At 48.6% G+C, this 20,722-nt stretch overlaps 1 protein-coding gene across 1 annotated transcript in view; it reads left to right on the top strand.

Annotated features, from left to right (window-relative positions):
• The window catches only part of LOC124552385 (angiotensin-converting enzyme-related protein-like), a 189,493-nt gene that overhangs the window by 145,339 nt on the left and 23,432 nt on the right, over nt 1–20,722 (top strand). Inside the window, exon 4 of the mRNA XM_047126648.1 lies at nt 16,457–16,600. Coding sequence (XP_046982604.1) covers nt 16,457–16,600 — 144 coding nt within the window. The remainder of the gene's footprint in view (nt 1–16,456; nt 16,601–20,722) is intronic.

Genomic DNA, 20,722 nt, shown 5'->3' with positions numbered 1-20,722 from the left:
GGATCCGAAGCACGGACCCCACGGGGGTTCCCGGCATGCTCCACGTGCCCGGGCGGAGGTGGAGGCTAGTGCAGAGAAATCTGAAAATTCCAGCGCCGGCCGGGGATTGAACCCCGGCCCGGCTGGGGCGAATAGCCCCAGCCGAGGCGCCGGAACTTTCCAGATCCTCTGACCACTAGACCACTGAGGACCCCGGCCGTGTGCGGCTGCGAAGCCGATGGTCGTGGCCCTTCCCGCTGTGTATGTGTGTCCCTCTCTGTGTTTACAGCGGCAGTCTGAGGGGATGTGTTGTGTTGTGTTGTGCTCATCCTCCGTCTCTCTGTGTTTACGTCGGACAGCGGCGGAGTCTACATGTACGCTATCAAGTTTTGTTTTAGTGTATTCCTCATTTATAGCGTTTATCGCTATGATTCTATTTTTTTCAAAACCCCTGTTGTAATTGGGCATTACGAATAGACAGTATAAAGGATGAACATTGAGAGTGTTGTCCAATTCCAGGGGCTACAAATAGATGATACAGGCAGCATGTCGGGTGCTTTCTACTTTTATAACAAACACTGAATGAATTACGGTATACTGATAATTTTTACTTATAGACCGTCTGACAGCAACTGAATAAAACACAATTTTAGTGCCATATGCGTTTCGCCTTTATTTTCTGCAAGGCATCATCAGTGGCAGGTTGCGTGGACAATTTCTTACATATTACGCTCCTGTTGCATTTTTGGTGTTTTTCTTCTTCTTATGAACGCCAATTTGCGATTTCTTTTTCCACATTCCACAGCACTGTGAACTGAACGCTTGTTTCAGTGCAATGTTTTGGTTTCTGGTCTGTCAGACGGTCCATAAGTAAAAATTATCAGTATACCGTAATATTAGACGCAACTGAGGAAGACAGGACTACAAAAGTTTCTGTTCGTTCTCTCTGCTCTTTAATTTGTTTCCCGGAGTGGTCGTGGATTTGATGTATTGTTTGTTGTATGTACATAACCAACTGCAATGACCGGGACGTTTAAAATCTGCCACACAATGTGATTTGTTCTGTGCCCTGTCGATACACATTGCGAATCCAAGCCGCATGGAAAACTGTAGTCGCTTTAATTTGATTAAAATACGTTTCTGAGGAATGGAGTCCAAAGTCTTCTGGAGTATGTGCACCTACGTGGTATTAATAGCAATATTGTCTATTGCTTTATAAACTGTAAGGCGCGTACGCCTTATAAAGCAATAGACAATATTTCTATTAATTCCGAGAGCTATGTAGGTGCACAAGTCGTCCTACATAGTCCATCAGTGTTCTGTGGTGGAGTTTTCAACTTGAGCCTTAGCAACAATGACAACATGCAGCAAGGTAACGGGTGGGTAACCGTAGCCCTCGTCCGTGAACCTAAAGTCAATAAAGTTGCAGGGCTAGAAAATTTTAACAGCTGTGACGTCATCGCTTGTCGGACATTTCACATCGCAGGTCGGACATTTCACATCGCAGAGGTCTACAATAGAGATGGGGGTAAATCATATTACTTGTCGTCGATGGAACCAATTTGCCGTCCCCTGTCGATAGCACTCATTACTTCGTGAGAATAAAAAGATAGTCGTGTTTCACGAGGACGATATTCTCTGAATCCTTGTTGATTGTTTGTCAATAAATCGTTTTCTTCTAGGTAATTCATAAGGTTAGAACACAGTATATGTTCCAAACTCTTACTGAAAATGGACATCGGTGATACGGGTGTGATTTAGCGGATTAGTCCTATTTCCTTTTTTGAGTATTGGTGTGAGCTGTCAACTTTTCCATCTACATGGACGGATGTTTCGCCGAGTGAGCTGTTGTATGCGATTGCTAATTATGGAGCTATTGTATCAGCATAGTCTGAAAGGAACCTAACTGGTATATAATCTGAACCGGACGCCTTGCTTTGTTAAGTGATTTAAGCTGCTTCGGTGCACCGAACGCATCTACTTGTAAGTTACCCATGTTGGCAGTTGTTCTAGATTCGAATTCTGGATTATTTACTTCGTGTCCTTTGGTGAAGGAGTTTCGGAAAACCGTGTTCAGCAACTTACCGCGCAGTTAGGGTATTGATTGCGGCTTGCCAATGGTGTACGTGGCATACGACCAGAATCTCCTCGGGTTGTACCAGATTTCGAGACAGAGTTTCGCTGTGGGAACCACTTTTGACATGCTCGAGCGTTTACTGCATCGTCCTCGTAATCAACACAGATCTTCTGCCGGCATTGCGAGGTGGTTCTTCCCTTACGATAGTGAAACAGCATAAGTTGTCGGAAATGTTATTTCTCGTTTTCTGTAGCTTGTAAACACACGTTCACGCCGTTACCTCCAACGCCAGGCTCGAAGTACACGCTGACAAGTCCAATGGCGCGTCGGGTGTTCGACCTGCACGGGGTAGGGGCGGTTAGGCAGCCGTGTCAGCCTGCAGGGCTCGGCGGGTACACGGCGTGCAGGCGCTGTGGGCGGAACGCGCGAGTGAAACGAACTAACCTATTGAGACAAGCCAATGCTTCGTCGTCGACTGATAATCGTATACGAGTTTTTGTTTTTCTGCTGCATTTCCTTTATCGCAATTCAGGTGCAGAGGTGCCTTTGGCGGCATAGCAAATCGATCCTAGCATGAAATCTGCGGACCCACAGCAGAGGGTGTCTGATCCTGGCAAAATTTGCACCTCTGACGCTTTTCCATTTCAGATTTTCCACGTTCCCACTCAAAACAGCATCGGTACTCCAGTTACCTGGTCAACGTTTAGCCTCTTCAGATTGCCCTCGAGCTGGTCCTTCTGCCTGTGCACGCCTCACTCTACAAAATTCTCCGAAGAACTCTGTTGATCCACCACATCCGCTGGACGTGCCCAACCCATCTGATAACCAGAACCGGAGCCTTCTATACTGCATGTGTTCGCCTTCTCAGAAACACCTGTAGTTGATACCAAGTTCGTAATGTATCTGACCTGATCACTGAGGTGTTTCAGTTTTTTCAAGATTGCGGCGACACGGCGTTCAGGTTACAAACAGCAGCTACACAGGAAGACCGGACGTGTGAGGCGCGGGCAACACGAACCCTGTTCTCCACGTCCTTCTCCGATGAACTCTCAGTTGATAATTTGCTTCCTAGATAGAGGAAATGATCTCCTAGTTCCAAAAGTGTGTTGGATATAAGAGATACTGAAATCTGGAAAGGCAGTTCCAGGAGCTTGCTGTGCTGTGCGGTGTTTTAAAGTAGTTTTTTTTTTCTATGCTAATGATCGGACCAAACAGTACATATTCAGGATTGGAACAATTTACAGACTATCGCAGCTCTGCGGGAGTGTGAGCAGGCAGCCCCTCTTACTTTCTGTTTCCCACTGAATGCCAAGCCGTTTGAAGCCAAACAAAACATTAATTAAAAGTGGCTCTTGGTGCCACATTACAGAAATATACGACGGGTAACTGACTAGCTAGGCTTCGGATCTCTCGATCAGGGAATAAAATGAAGTTAGCGCTTTCAAGTACATTTCTCTTACAAGGTAACTGTGTTTCATGAACACGGGAGCTGAAATGCCTGTGCGAACAATGGGTCGGACAGAGGGTGGCAATCTAACAAATCTTAAATGAATGAAGGTCGACATTTTACTAAAAGAGGGGGAGGGGGAGCTTTCTCGTCGTCAAATTTCCTACACGAATAATGTCTTAACGTTACGTCTCCTTAAAGCGAAAATAGTGTCCACAAAATTTATAAAAGTCACCTGTCCTGCACAGTCAACAGTACAGATGGTGTGATGTGTAACTGACACCATAGCCATCGTATTGCTAGTCATCTGCAACACACCCCCATCAATTGGTAAAATTTTGGTTAATTTTTTGTTTTTTGTTCCATTACATTTCTCCCTGGGTCAATAATGTACTGTTCAAATTTGACGTCACTCTGATCAGTGGTTCTCTTTTGTACAACATTTAGAAACTGGAGATGGAAACCTTTTAGACAATTCGCGTCACTGTTTTACGACCGCGGACTCATTTAACTGATGATTCGATAATATTTGCAGCAGCCTTCTTCGGTATCGCTATTACGCTTTTCGTGCCGTCTGATGTTTTTCGGTCACGCTGAATGCCTCAGACGTTGGGGAGTGAAGCAGCAGACTCTACTAGGGGCAGTCCTCGCCAGAGCCAGCGAAGGCGTGCACTACGGACGGCTGACTGATAGCGGAGTGACGAAAAGTGAGTGACTTAATTTATACGACTGTAACAAAACACGCCACTGCTTTGTGTGTCAATTACCATAGTTTTGTGTACTTTCCATGTTACAACGCACACGGAATGTCATATTCAACATTCCTTACAAGTAAATTGATATTAGTAAAAAAGTTTTATCTACACTTCCAAGCATTTAGAATGGGCGTGTGGCATTGAATTTAATAGTAGCAGTTTCTACTTTATTTTTTCACATTACGAGGATACGAAATGCATCGTAGCGTGTAGGATTTCAAACAGCAAAGAGAAAGACAATCTCTCTCTTTTTAACTCCAGTAGTATAACAAGACATACATCATACCTGTTGCATATTGTTCTGTTTCACTTTCGACAGGTCAGCAAACGTCTTGCAAAAATGCATCAAACATTCCCCATCTTTGAGTAAGGCTTTCACAGACTGTTTCATTAAGCTCAGCTTAAATAATGTGTGTAGGTGGTACTGCAAATATTTTTCGGATCTACGTGATTGTTTTGTAGAGAGAAGAGCCTGATATCTTGTCATAGTACTTACGACATACATTAACCAGAGCAACCACTGCCATATGAAATATATTGGCCTGTTAGTAAAATCGCTGACAAATTCTTTTTCACAAGTATTATTAACTGGACAACAAATGATGTGTGAAACGAAATTTTTCATCGTATTAGTATTCCGCACATTAAAAATCACAGAAATAAGCGACTTACGTATCAAGAATTTTTCGTTTTTGTAATGAGTTGGGTTTCATTTTGACACTGAGGTAATTTAAGAAAAATAATGTCCTATGTTCGATATTAAAAAATGTAGAAAGAGCGGTATTTGAAATGAGTGTAAATACCGTCGTCAGAAAATGTAAAGTATTAACTGCAAAAATGTGTGATATGTTGTCATCCTCAAGACTAACATGCTTAATTTGTTTTTCATTGTTGTAATTCTGTAGCGTTCATTTCGTTTTTACAGTGAGATTTTTTGATAATATATGCTATTTCTTCCCTAGAAATGTCTTCTTACATTTTCAGGATACTTGTAATCCTGGATTTGCAACAAATCACATAATGTGAGATACTTGAGGAAAACCACCTAAAATTTAAAAAATCAGTGTTAGCAACGGCATAACTGGGCCGTGGTTTGTAACTGGAGTGTGAACGCCACGTGGGATCCGAAGCACGGACCCCACGGGGGTTCCCGGCATGCTCCACATGCCCGGGCGGAGGTGGAGGCCAGGGTAGAGAAATCTGAAAATTCCAGCGCCGGCCGGGGATAGAACCCCGGCCCGCCCCAGCCGAGGCGCCGGAACGTTCCAGACCCTCTAACCACCGAGGACCCCGGCCGCGTGTGGCTGTGGAGCCGGTGGTCGTGGCGCTTCCCGCCGTGTTTACGTCGGACAGCGGCAGAGTGGCGGGGTCTGACGGGGAAGTGTTTGTTCACCTCCGTCTGGTTGGCCGTGTCTTCAGCGTACGGCTCTCCTGTGCGACTGAGTTTCATTTTACTGAATTCTTCATTTGTGTGGCCATAATGTTAGTAACTGCTTTAAAATTACTCAAACTAGGTTATCCTTCCCCTCTCTCCTCCCCCCTCCTTGTCCCACTCCGCATAGGTTGATCACAAAACTTTGATAGCTGCATACACTTAACGTTAAATGTTTTTGTAATTCCAGTGTAGCCTGATGATGAAGAATCGCTAAGTATATAATTTAGTAGCCAGCAAATTTTGTGATTTGTAGCGTTATCTGAAAACCTTTTCATATTTTGAGACAGTCACAGTCGATTAATGGGAGACTGGCTTCAAATTAAGGAAAAAGAAGTTCTGCAGTGCCAGGCGCTTTCTCCAATCAAAAGGAAGCTGGCACTGCGCTTCGGTAGCCGCTAGTGAAAAGATTTCCGCTCAGCACCGTCTAGAATGTGACTGGGCGGCCAGAGGAACCACGGGGCAGAGAGAGACCACGCCACAAGCCAGCTTCAGAAACTTCCCAGGCCTCGGTACGGGAAAGCCAGTCTCACTCTGCCAGTGCACGCGCGTTTCCCGTCATTCTCTCATCCGTGTGCAGGGGTATTAGTAATGTGGCTGAGAGGATGCTGAAATCGAACGTAATCAGTATGATGTCAGTCAGGTCGTTGCGCGACGTCGTCTTCCTCTCTGGCTCGATAAAAATGAGAAATGCTCGCAGAAAAACACGTTCTACATATCGCAGCCAAATTATGAAACAACATGTGGGGTATATAACGTGCCGCCAGTGAAAATATACGTGAACTGATGACATTTGGAGAAAGTCTTCGTATGTTGCAGAGAAACCTCTGCGTTTAATTAAGACCAGTAAAAAAGTTTTGTGGTTACATGTAACAACAGATAAAAAGTTCAGTTTACATTTGTTGTCCAAATATTAATTACAATTGTAAACTCTACTTTCTCATTTATTACTAAATGTAATGACGTACACATACCAGTTTTATTTTAATTTTCAGTCAAATTACGGCATGTTGAAAGAGAGACTGATAGAGGGTGGTAGGGTGATGTATACGTGCGTCTTATAAACCCTTTCTCTCCGTCGTACCTCCTGTGTGTTAGCACAGGGGACGTGTCACTGACGTAATTTGTACTGAGGCTGCAGTACGCGCGAGCTGCCTGTTTGCTTCCACAGCCCTGAGTGTAATCCTAAGTTCTAATGAATGTTCACCATCCTGTTGTCTTCCACACTTGTTGTTCCCTGCGCAGAAAACAGCACGTAGGTCGTGATCCGTTGTGTTGAGGCTGTAAGAAACTCTTAGCGAGGATCTGATACTATGTGAATAATGAAATTTTCAATTTTTTAGTTTATACGGGATGCAATTCGCTTTTTATTGGCAGAACACGAGAAGCTGCACAATTACATTCCGCTTTAGAGTCAGAACTTGTTTCTGTTCTTCAACAAATTAATGAACTGCCTATTCCTGCAATTACGAGCACACTGCCCTCAACTACACGTCCATGTAACCATACATCGCTAATAGGGTCTTAACCTGACACCGCCCGTGGCAGACATGTCTGTCCTGCGACACTGCCAAAACTAGCTCCGATCTTACAGCCGAACCACTTCGCCCGCCATCCAAGCTGGCGCGATCCGAAGTGTTTCGTCTGCCTTTCCGTTTAGCAGTTGTATATCGGTTATTAATACTTGCGAAATAGTGGAATGATAGCGCGCTATTGAGAGATGCTTTAACTTGTAATGTAAGTAAGTACGCTGTTTAGTTTGTCTAGTAATAAAAATGACAATAGAAGATCGTAATTTTGGCGCGCAAGTTCCGAATCGCGGAGAAGGACTACAATGTAGGCGGTCTTTCTGACGATACCCGTACCGAAAAAACCATCTGTCATCGGAACGTCATCTTGCCACTGCTGCCTTCTCGACTGCTCTAAGAAGAGATTCTTGTACTCGAATATGACGGACCCAAAGCCAGAAATATTACAAAATGTTACGACGTTTGGATGACACAAAAATATCGCGAACCGTTGACCTGGCCGAAGTGACGCGGCTTCCCTGCCTCGACGACACAGATAGCCGTACCGTAGGTGCAGAGGCAGAGGCCGAGGCCAGACAAACGTGTGCTGCAGTCACTTGAGTGGTTGCAGGGAAGCCAGTCCAGCCTCGTGACGTGTCCCCGCCGTGTACAGGGGATGCGTAGGAGTACGGGAGCACCGCAAACGCAGGTCATTAATCTGATACCGCGCGCCGCGGAATTTGAATCCCCGCCAGACGTCATGGACGTCGAAGACCCATAGAGGTCTCTGCACCATTGCTCCGTAAGCTGTGGCGGCGCGCGCCTCCTGGCCTGCATTTAGAGGGCGCCACAGTGGAACATGTGCCTGCAGCGGCCAATAGCGGCGTCCCCGATAGAGTACTTAAGCGCCTGCCTGTCGCTCAGCCTGCCAGTCTAGCCTTGCGTACGTCTCGGGACATATCGCCTCGCATTAGATAGCGTATTACTTTCGTGTTTTTTTTTTTTTTTTTTTTTTTTTTTTTTTTTTTTTTTTTTTTTTTTTTTTTACGAGTGGGCGTGGTTGTCTTGTTTGGTTTTCTTCACTCTGTTGTTCCGTTCTTGTTGTTGTCGTCGTCGTCGTAAGATCCATGTTGGTCGTGTCCGTCCTCTCCCGTTCCCGTTGTGTTGTTGTTCGCAGGCCGCTCCGCGGGTCCCGCCGCGTTTCCGTCACTTCATCCCCGCGACTGTTACGGTCGCCGTTACAACAATTAATATGCGTAATACGGTGTGGGAAAACCGTCGGCACTCAAAACACGTTCCAGTCGTCGCGGAATGGATAAATACAGGCCCTGTGTGGACTTCATGGAAATATCACACTGAGGAGTGAGATGCACATATACAGATGGAGAGAGCATTGCGTACACGAGGTATAAAAGGAGAGTGAATTGGCGGGGCTGTCGTTTTGTACTCGGGTGAAACGTTTTCCGGTATGATTATGGCAGCACGACGGGAATGAAGACTTTTCTACCCGGAATGGTAGTTGGATCTAAACACACGGAACATTCCATTACAAAAGTCGTCGGGAGATTCAATATTCCGAGTTCCACACTGTCAGGAGGTGCCGAGAACAGCGAATGTCAGTCACTACCTCTCACCACCGACAACGCAGTGGCCGAAGGCCTTCATTTAACGACCGACAGCAGCGGCGTTTCTCCGGCTCTGTTTTTATTAAAACATTGACGGGCACTTGCGCCTAGGTCTTAGCACGGACGGCACTTGGAGAAAATTTTGCATGGCGTCGCCTGGCAGAGTTGTCGTGTCTTCTCGCCGTTGTGGAATGTCGAGCTTGGGTGGCGCCTTGGGGTCGCGGCGGTCTCTTTCCGCCGGCGACACGAGGCGCGCTTTCTTGTTGCCGCGGGCCGCGCGGCCGGCCGTCTCGAGCACCTCAGCTGCCGCAGAGTCAGTCTCTGCCCCCCCCAAGAATAGGGAAAAAGTAGGCCAGGACCTGGAAGCGGGCCGCGGAACCACAGAGAGGTTTTCCGCCGCCCCCGTCCAGAATTCCGCGTCTGCCATCGTAATAGTAGGGTCAGCAATGCCACCGGAAAACCTAACGGTGACAACAAAGGTGGCAACTGACAATAACCTGGCAGCAAGCCCCCTTTCCGCTACCGACATGGCAAAACTACATAAAACGCAGACAGATAAATACATCGTCAGGACTTGCGATCCCGCCCCTCCCTCCGCTCTCCTCAGCCCTCTCCTGCTTGCCAACGGCTGTGGCCTCCTTGCTGAGCATATCCGCAGCCTAAATGGCAAGCAGAAGCCCAGTCAACCGACTAAGATCCTCCCCAAACCCGCAACTGCCACCCAACCCCCTACCCGATCCCAGTTCCTAAAATCCCCCCCACTCAAGTCCACCACATCCCGACAAAGGCGTGTAAGGAAGAACAAGCAGGAGAAGCACTCCAAGGGGAAAAAGCAATCCTCCACCCCCATCCCAACCACTTCCACACCCTCTGAGGAGCCCGCGCCCCCGACAGCACCTGTCGTCGTCCTAGGAGGGGACCAGGAAACACCGGAACTGGAAGGGAACCGCATAAACGGGCAGGATTCGGATGGTTTCGTGCTGGCGAGGAAAACCTTTCGCCAGCCGAGGCTCCCGCCGGCCCGGGGAGTGGAACCCACCCCGAACAGGTTCCAGGCGGTGGCCGATGAGCCAGAGGCACCACAAGACACTACAACACAAACACAAAATCATGTCACCCACCACCTCCCTCCGATCGTCGCAGAGTTCACTGAGAACTACGAGGAACTCTACGAAATGTTAAAAACAGCAATCGGGGGAGGCAATTTCAAAGCGAAACCTGCTGGTGGTGACAAAATAAAAATTACATTAATCACACTCGAGCACTACACCACAATAAAAACACTTCTGAACAGCAGAAACATACCCCACTACACTTTCCCCACAACAAAAACACGTAATAAAAACATAGTCATCAGGGACCTACCAAGACGAGTGGCCCCCCAGGCGATCAAAACAGACCTGACTGCCCAGGGGTACATTGTCAAGGCGGTCCATCAAATGGGAAACATAGGGAGCAAATGGCCCCTGTACCAGGTCACACTGCCGGACGTCCCACAGAACAAAAGGGACATTAAGACGATCCTGGCGGTCCCTGTGACCACTGAACCACTGCGCCGCAAAAACAAGACGGTGCAGTGCTTCAGATGTCAGGGCCTCAACCACATTGCGGCACACTGCTCCATGGCAGTGAGGTGCAGAAAATGCGCCGAGGCCCATGACACCAGAACCTGTAACGTAAAACACACGGACCCGCAAATAAGGTGCGCGCTGTGTGGCAAAAACCACACAGCGGGCTACCAAGGTTGCGAGGTCCATAAAAAACACACACAGGAGGCAAAGGGCGCAAAGGCCGCCCCCCACACACGAAAAGGAAACACCACGAACCCATCCAGACACACAAGACACCAAAACATGACAATACACACAGACAAGGCCTGGGTAAAACCAAGGCCGGACACACCGAGGGCGACTTACGCGGAAGTGGTTTCTCCTCCGAAAAACCATGAAAGCGTGGCCCAATCATCGCAACACCAGACACTATCACAACAACAACACCGGGAAACACACAGCAACAACGACCAGGTCCTCCATAACGGAGGAAGCTCTAGGGAACCCCACACACACTCCCCCCCCATGGATCAGTTGTTAGGCGTGATGGTGCAGACCATGAACCTCGTCATGGAAATGATGAAGGAATTCAGGGAAGCCCAAAAGCAAAACACACAGATCCTCGTCGCCCTTCAGGCAACAGTCCAGCAGTCGCTCCCCTCTGCGACTTCCCCAGTAGTATCAACACCCCATCATGAATAGACGCCCGAATATTCAAGGCCTGACAATGTGCGTCTTTAACGCAGACGGCATTGTTAATCAAGAGGTCGAGTTCAGAGAACTCATGAAGGAGTTCTCCATCGACATATGCATGATGGGGGAAACCCACCTGAAACCGGGAGTAAAAGCGACAGTTCCCAACTACATTAGCTACCGTAAAGACAGGCCAACCCAAGGCGGAGGAGTGGCCATATATGTAAAAAGAGGGATCCCCCACCACCAGGTATTCTTACCAGCTACCAACAAAATCGAAGCAGTGGCGGTGGAAGTAACCACTGCCACTGGACCCCTAACAATTGTTGCAGTCTACCGACCCCCACATGACCAGATAGATGAGGGAGACATAGCTGCTCTAGGGCAAATTGAAGGCAAACTCGTAATAGGGGGAGACTTCAATGCCAAACACCCTGACTGGAATTCTAGAGTAACCTCCAGAGCAGGCGCCAAGCTGCAACAACTAGCGCGCGCCCACCACTTCGAAACATGGGGTCCAGTCGAGCCCACACATTTTCCGAAAAACGGAAGCAGGCCCGATGTGTTAGACATAGCTCTCACTAGGAGGATCGCAGGATTTGTGACCGCAAGGACAATCAACAGAATGTCCTCCGACCACAACCCAGTGATTCTAGAAGTCGATGTGGGAGAATGGGTAGCACTCCCACGGTACCAGACGTCTTACAAACGAACAGACTGGGAGCGATACCAAGAAACTGTCGCCTCTGATATCGCTCGCGCTCCGCCACCTACTGCCGAAACAGTAGATCAAGCGCTACTAGACTTGACAGGCACCATCTTGCAGGCAGCGGAAGAGGCCACCCCACCACAAAGGGATGGCCCTCCACCGCAAATACAGCTCCCGGAACACTTACTAGCTCAAATCCGTCACAAGAACAGAGTGGCAAAAGAGTGGAAGATCACCAGAAATCAGGCCACCAGGAGGCTGCTCAATCGTCTACAGAGAGAACTGAAGGTAGCGCTCAATGAGCACAGAAACCAGCAATGGCAAAACCGCCTCACAGCTCTCAAAGTAGACGATCATACACTTTGGCAAGCAACCAAACAATTCACAAAAAGACGCGCTAGGATGCCGCCACTGCACGGCGAGCGGGGATTGGTCTACAGCAATGCTGATAAGGCCAACGCCCTCGCCGACTCCTTCGAGAAGCAGTTCCAAACGGCAGAACCCGAGGATGAAGAGCATGAAGAGGTAGTCAGTCGTCAACTGACTGTCTTCCTCAATGCTGAGGAGGACCCAGAGGACGAACCCATACTTTTTGCCCCCGAGGACGTGGCAAGAGTAATCAGGTCCCTCCCTACAAAAAAGGCGCCAGGGCACGACAGTGTCACAAACCAGTTAGTCAAAAAACTCCCACCCACAGCGATCACACACCTCGCGAACGTCCTCAACGAGATTACTCGTTCCCGTGAGTTCCCAGCTTGCTGGAAACATGCGGAAGTGGTCGCGATACACAAACCAGGAAAAGACCCTCTATTCCCGCAGCACTACAGGCCGATTAGCCTCTTGCCAACTCTCAGCAAGATCTATGAGCGCCTCCTGCTAAAACCCATGCAAGAACATATTACCAGAGAGCAAATTCTGCCGGATTTCCAATTTGGATTCCGGCAGAACCACTCTGCCCCACAACAGGTCATGAGAATGGTTGAAGCAGCCACAGAGGGCTTCAACCACAGAGGCTACTGCGGGATAGTGCTACTAGACGTAGCCAAAGCCTTTGATTCAGTATGGCATAGAGGGCTACTCTACAAGTTGTACTCACAAGGGTTTCCAGGGAGCATAGTTCAGCTAATCAAGAGCTACCTCACGAATAGGACTTTCTCCGTCAAAGTAGAAACTGCCACCTCCACCAGAAGGCGCATTCGTGCTGGGGTGCCGCAGGGATCGGTCCTGGGGCCCGTATTGTACAGCTTGTACACTGCGGACACTCCAACGGCCCCCCTGGTGCACACCGCGCAGTACGCCGATGACACAGCCTTTTACACGAGAAATGCGAACAAGGACCTGGTCATTCGTAGGCTACAAAGGGTTTTAGATGACACAGAAACCTGGGCCCGTCGCTGGCGCATCACCATCAACTCGGAGAAGACGCAGGCAATGCTGATTACCCGCAGGCTCGGAAGGCGCGAACCTCCTCAACGTCCCCCCCTCCACCTCCACCTAAATGGAACCCAACTCCCCTGGCGCAGAACCGCCAAGTACCTTGGCGTAACCTTGGACTCTCGTCTCACGTGGAAACCCCACATAGACGAGGTCCACAGGAAGGTCTGCGCCAGAATGTCCATCCTATATCCTATCCTGAACCCAAACAGCTCCCTTCCCTGCCCAGTAGCAGTAAACGTTTATCAGGCCCTGATCCGGCCAGTAATGGAGTATGCGTGCCCTGTCTGGGGATACGCGGCGAAGCAGCACCTGGACAAACTCCAGAGGCTGCAAAACCGCGCCCTCAGAAGGGCACTGCATCTACCTCTCGGATTCCCCACAGACGACCTGCACGCCGCAGCCGATATCCCACTCCTGAGAGAGCGTTTCCAGGATCTGGCAAGGGCCTTCTATGAAGGTACTTCCAGATCCGGAAATGCACTCATCCACTCCCTTGGTCGGTATGACATGTCCCGCGATAAACACAAGCGCCCTATGACGATCTTCGACGATTAAGTCGAAGAGAAAAATCCCAATACCCAATCCCTAATCCAGTTCCTTCCCATATATCACCAATCATCTCGCCTACCTCAGGCAAGTCCCAGATACACACAACAATTCATCACATATCACAGACATCAAAAATATACAGAAAAATCACACACACATGTACACAGGGGAGTAAAAGCCAAAAGGCTATAAACTCCCCCTCACACTTCCCCAAAGAGGGGAAAGTATTAGATGAGTGCAGCAGCAGCAGCCTGCCAGTCTAGCCTTGCGTACGTCTCGGGACATATCGCCTCGCATTAGATAGCGTATTACTTTCGTGTTTTTTTTTTTACGAGTGGGCGTGGTTGTCTTGTTTGGTTTTCTTCACTCTGTTGTTCCGTTCTTGTTGTTGTCGTCGTCGTCGTAAGATCCATGTTGGTCGTGTCCGTCCTCTCCCGTTCCCGTTGTGTTGTTGTTCGCAGGCCGCTCCGCGGGTCCCGCCGCGTTTCCGTCACTTCATCCCCGCGACTGTTACGGTCGCCGTTACAACAATTAATATGCGTAATACGGTGTGGGAAAACCGTCGGCACTCAAAACACGTTCCAGTCGTCGCGGAATGGATAAATACAGGCCCTGTGTGGACTTCATGGAAATATCACACTGAGGAGTGAGATGCACATATACAGATGGAGAGAGCATTGCGTACACGAGGTATAAAAGGAGAGTGAATTGGCGGGGCTGTCGTTTTGTACTCGGGTGAAACGTTTTCCGGTATGATTATGGCAGCACGACGGGAATGAAGACTTTTCTACCCGGAATGGTAGTTGGATCTAAACACACGGAACATTCCATTACAAAAGTCGTCGGGAGATTCAATATTCCGAGTTCCACACTGTCAGGAGGCGCCGAGAACAGCGAATGTCAGTCACTACCTCTCACCACCGACAACGCAGTGGCCGAAGGCCTTCATTTAACGACCGACAGCAGCGGCGTTTCCGTAGAGTTCCCAGTGCTGAGAGACAAGCAACACTGCGTGAAGTACCTACGGAAATCAATGTGGTACGCTCGACGAACGTATCCGTCAGGACAGTGCGGCCAAATCTGGCACGGGCTACGCCAGCAGACGACCGACGCGAGTGCCTCTGCTTACGGCACAGACATCGCCTGCAGCGCCTCTCCTGGGCTCGTGACCGTATCGGTTGGACCCCAGACGACTGGAAACCCGTGGCCCCGATTTCAGTCGGTGAGAGCTGATGGCAGGGTTCGAGTGTGGCGCAGATCCCACCAAGCCATGGGCCGAAGCTGGTTGCCGCTCCACTAAGGTGTGGGCTGTGATTACGCGGGATGAACTGGGTCCTCTGGTCCAACTGAACCGTTGGCTGCATCAGTTATTTCCGCCTACTCGGGGACCGTTTGCAGCCGTTCGTGGGTTTTGTGTTCCCAAACATATCACTGGCCCACAGTTGTTCGCAATTGGTTTCGCGAACCTTTGGACGATTCAAGTGAAGGATTTGACCATTCACATCACGTGACATTAACTCCATCGAACATAATAGAGAGATAGTTCGTGCACAAAATACTGCACCGCCAACACTTTCGCACTTAGGGACAGGTATAAAGGCGACATGACTCAGTATTTTTGCAGGGGACTTCCAACGACTTGTAGAGTCCATAACCACTTTGAGTTGCTGCGCTACGCATGGAAAAAGGGGGTATCCCATGACCTTCTGTCACCTCACCGCCAATCATTCTTCCTGCAAAATAGTGAGGCGTTCGGGTAACGGCAGTGAAAGTGGATAGCAATCACACACCATTCTCTCCAAATTAGACTCCAAAGGGTGAATAATATTGAGTTGTGGTGACAGTGGTGTGGCCAGGTGACATGGGACAACTCATGTTGGCCCTCACAAAACCAGTCCTGGACAATGCGAGCTGCGTGAACAGGAGACTGTCCTCTGGGAACACTGCATCGCCGCTGGGACACACAAACATGGACCCCATCAGCCCAACTGCTCACATAATCCTTGACAGTATCTGCGTTTGCGTTGCAGCACGCATATCTCGTGGTGTTTTTATATTTTTGTTTAGCCCATGTATGTACTGACACTCTCGTGTCATTTTAAAATTTTGCAAAAAATACGAAGGAAAACGTTTTCCGCTGTGAATCATTTTATTGTGTGTCAAAACGTCGTCGTTGTTGTTGTTGTTGTTGTTGTTGTTGTTGTCTTCAGTTCTGAGACTGGTTTGATGCAGCTCTCCATGCCACTCTATCCTGTGCAACCTTCTTCATCTCCCAGTACTTACTGCAACCCACATCCTTCTGAATCTGTTTAGTGTATTCATCTCTTGGTCTCCCTCTACGATTTTTACCCTCCAATGCTACATTTGTGATCCCTTGATGCCTCAGAACATGTCCTACCAACCGATCCCTTCTTCTATTCAAGTTGTGCCACAAGCTCCTCTTCTCCCCAATTATATTCAACATTAGCCTTTAATATTTATCGACTTTCGGATTGTGGGGTGTTGAGTGACGTAGTGGTTGGCTGCTTGCAGGCTACAGTACCACCTGCTCTGTGACTACTGCGGCTATCGCCACCACCACCCATTTTGGTGCTGCTGCTGCTGCTGCTACTACTACTAGTACCACCACCCACACTGCTGCCGCTACCACTACCACTAACAGCAGTTGTTTGGCGCCCCCTGTCCCCTGTTGCAGGTTCTTCGTGGGCACGGTGCTGCAGTACCAGCTGCACAGGGCGGCGTGCCGCGCGGCCGGCAAGTTCGACCCGGAGAACCCGGCCAGGATGCCGCTGCACAAGTGCGACGTCTACCGCAGCCCGGAGGCCGGGGAAGTGCTCAGGTGGGTACTGGGCTCTGCCAGGGGGTACTCCACACTGCACCAGTTGCCGACCAACATCAAGGAATTATTCGACTGGGACGGAAATCGGTAGATGCGACGTACGTGTTCAGACGAGCAAATGAGTGCGATACCACAATCATTGGGGGATTTATGCAAGAGATACAGCTTCACAAATTGAGCGGGTCGGCCAGCCTCTGGCTCTCTTGCGAGCAGTTATTTGGCTTTGCACTGATTGACAGTGCAGAGCAGTTCTCTTAGGTTGTTCGCAGATGATGCTGTAATTTACCGTCTAGTAAGCTCATCCGAAGACCAGTATCAGTTGCAAAGCGATTGAGAAAAGATTGCTGTATGGTGTGGCAGGTGGTAGTTGACGCTAAATAACGAAAAGTGTGAGGTGATCCACACGAGTTCCAAAAGAAATCCGTTGGAATTCGATTACTCGATAAATAGTACAATTCTCAAGGCTGTCAGTTCAACTAAGTACCTCGGTGTTAAAATTACGAACAACTTCAGTTGGAAAGACAACATAGATAGTATTGTGGGGAAGGCGAGCCAAAGGTTGCGTTTCATTGGCAGGACACTTAGAAGATGCAACAAGTCCACGAAAGAGACAGCTTACACTACACTCGTTCGTCCTCTGTTAGAATATTGCTGCGCGGTGTGGGATCCTTACCAGGTGGGATTGACGGAGGACATCGAAAGGGTGCAAAAAAAGGGCAGCTTGTTTTGTATTATCACGTAATAGGGGAGAGAGTCTGGCAGATATGATACGCGAGTTGGGATGGAAGTCATTAAAGCAAAGACGTTTTTCGTCGCGGCGAGATGTATTTACGAAATTTCAGTCACCAACTTTTCTCTTCCGAATGCGAAAATATTTTGTTGAGCCCAACCTACATAGGTAGGAATGATCATCAAAATAAAATAAATCAGAGCTCGAACAGAAAGGTTTAGGTGTTCGTTTTTCCCGCGTGCTGTTCGGGAGTGGAATGGTAGAGAGATAGTATGATTGTGGTTCGATGAACCCTCTGTCAAGCACTTAAATGTGAATCGCAGAGTAATCATGTAGATGTAGATGTAGACAGAACTGTTGTATGTTCTCCAGAATATCGTGCCAAATTCTGTGCAACTGGCGCGTTAGATCGTAAAAAAAAATCACAGGTTGGTTGGGGGGTCCTGCCCGCAATTTTCCAAACGTTCCCAATTGGGGAGAGATCCGGCGACCTTGCTGGTGAAGGTGCGGTCTGGCAAGCGCAAAGACAAGCAGCGGAACCTGACTGGAGTAGAGATGTCTCCTTCGCTTCAAATTGAGCCCCACTGACCAGCAAAGAGGCGTCCGGAGTCGCCCCAGACAGCGGTGGGATACCAGAATGACCCTGCCGTACAGCCCGCGCCGTTTGTTTTGACAGCAGGACCCCCCCTGGTTGCCATCCACGGTACGTCGACGGTGTTGTGCGCCCCGTTTCGCCCCCCTACCCCTACCCCTACCCCTACCCCTACCCCTACCCCTACCCCTACCCCTACCCCTACCCCTACCCCTACCCCTACCCCTACCCCTACCCCTACCCCTACCCCTACCCCTACCCCTACCCCTACCCCTACCCCTACCCCTACCCCTACCCCTACCCCTACCCCTACCCCTACCCCTACCCCTACCCCTACCCCTACCCCTACCCCTACCCCTACCCCTACCCCTACCCCTACCCCTACCCCTACCCCTACCCCTACCCCTACCCCTACCCCTACCCCTACCCCTACCCCTACCCCTACCCCTACCCCTACCCCTACCCCTACCCCTACCCCTACCCCTACCCCTACCCCTACCCCTACCCCTACCCGTTCATGGCCACGCGTGAAGTTGGGCACGCACTGTGTGGCCTTGCTTTAACATGTCTGTCAATGCAACCAAGCGCTGTTCACAATTTCACCACTGTAATAAAGAAACCATTACTGAAAATACTACAGTCAAAGTAAAATGAACTCTTCTCCAAAAGTTGCCTGCAAATGGATGACGCCACCAGTCAGTTGATCGAGGATCGAGAAGTCGCTCTCAATACAAACGTCGCGTGCGGTCATTGGTAGGCAACTAATATTGTGCGGCATTAAAATGTAACAAAGATATTCTAGACATTATGTACTGAAATTACTTTAAAACTATATTATGGAGGTGGAATTGTATAACTGTAATGAATGTTCACAACTCTATTATCCAGTCCACAGCAGTATCAGTATATCTCGTTAGAGACGATCGATTTCGCTCCAGGATCAGACCATTGTCAGTTCCAAAAACCGTCACAGCTATGTATTTGTGCAACTGGAATAACAGTCAAATGTTACGTGTGTACAGCTACTATTAGTGACGGAACAATGTACATCTGGTAACTGTTATTTCAGTTACGCAAACGCATAGCTGCGACGGTTTTTGGACCCGATGATGGTTTGATCCTAGACCAAAATCGATCGTCTCTGATAAAGCTGTGCATTGTATAAATGCATTTCTAAACAATAAAACTGATGGGCTGAGAATAAGCAAGAACGAAGTTACATTTAACATATTCTGAGACAGAAAAAAGATAGATCAGTTAAAATCTTTTCCTTAGCTGGCAATTTTATCCACATTGGCTCAGAAGCTATACAGAAGAAATGAGACGATATCTATCGGGAAGAGAACGTTTGAAAAAGGTGAAGCAATTAGTAACATTAGAAGAATTCCAATAGAGGTGAGTAAAAGATTTGCTAAATGTTACGTCTGCGGTATAGTGTTATACAGTAGTGAATCGTGGACAGTTCAACATAAATAATTAGAAAGTTTTGAAATGTGGATATGGAAGAAGAATGAGTAAGGTGAAGTGGACTGACGAACTTAAGAAAAATGTCATATAAATATTTTAAAAGATTGACATTTATTTACTAGACAAAATTTAGTCCACTCTCGACAGTCGGCAGTTCAAGTGAGGGCAGAGGAAGTTTGAATAATTGATAGAGCGATTTAACGAAAGTTTGGCGGCTGAAGGAGGAATCAAGAAAACTCGAATTAGATTTGTCCCTTCGTCTTCCTCTCTTCACATTACAACCCCACCCCAGGAGGAGGTTGCTGTTTCTTACCCCCGGCCCCTATGTTATTTCTTTCCAGATACAGTAAATAGTATGTGTACCAAGTTTGGTCGAAATCTATCCAAGGGCTCATGAGTTCTTCAGCTCCGGCTTTGCCACCATATGTGCGTGGCACATACAGAGAAGAGCCAAAGAAACTGGTCCACCTGCCTAATGTCGTGTAGGGCTCCCGCGAACACCCACGACGTGGTATAGACTCCACTATTGTCTGAAGCATCCCAGATATGCTCAATAATGTTCATGTCTGGGGAGTTTCGTGGCTAGCGGAATTATACTCACAAGAATGTTGCTGGAGCCACTGTGGAGCAGTTCTGGACGTGTGGGGTGTCGCATTGTCCCGCTGGAATTGACGAAATCCGTCGGAATGGACACGAACGGATGCAGGTGATCAGACGTGTATCACTCCAACTGCACACGCCCCACACCATTAGAGAGCCTCCACCAGCTTGAACAGTCACCTGCTCACATGCAGAGTCCACGGTTCCATGACGTTGTCTCCATACCTGTACACGTCCATCCGCTCAATACAATTTGAAACGAGACTCGTCCAAGGAGGCAATATGTTTCCAGTGATCAACAGTCCAATGTCGGTGTTGACGGGCCCATGTGAGGCGTAAAGCTTTGTGTTGCACAGTCATCGGGGGTACACGAGTGTGCCTTCGGCTCCAAAAGCCCGTATCTATGATCTTCCGTTGGATGGTTCACAAGCTGACACTTGTTGATGGCCCACCATTGTAACCTGCAGCAACATGGGGAAGGGTTGCACTTCTGTCACGTTGAACAATTCTCTTCAGCCGTCGTCGGTCCCGTTCTTGCAGCATCTTCTTCCGACCGCTACGATGTCGGAGATTTTTATGTTTTACCGGATTCCTAATATTCACGGTACACTCGTGAAATGGTCGTACGGGAAAATCTCCACTTCATGCTACCTCGGAGATGCTCTGTCCCATCGCTCGTGCACCGACTAGAACACCACTTCCAAACTCACTTAAATCTTGATTACCTGCCATT

This window comes from Schistocerca americana, chromosome 10, assembly GCF_021461395.2.
Source record: "Schistocerca americana isolate TAMUIC-IGC-003095 chromosome 10, iqSchAmer2.1, whole genome shotgun sequence".
Taxonomy (NCBI): domain Eukaryota; kingdom Metazoa; phylum Arthropoda; class Insecta; order Orthoptera; family Acrididae; genus Schistocerca; species Schistocerca americana.
This window is presented reverse-complemented; position numbering and strand designations above follow the sequence as displayed.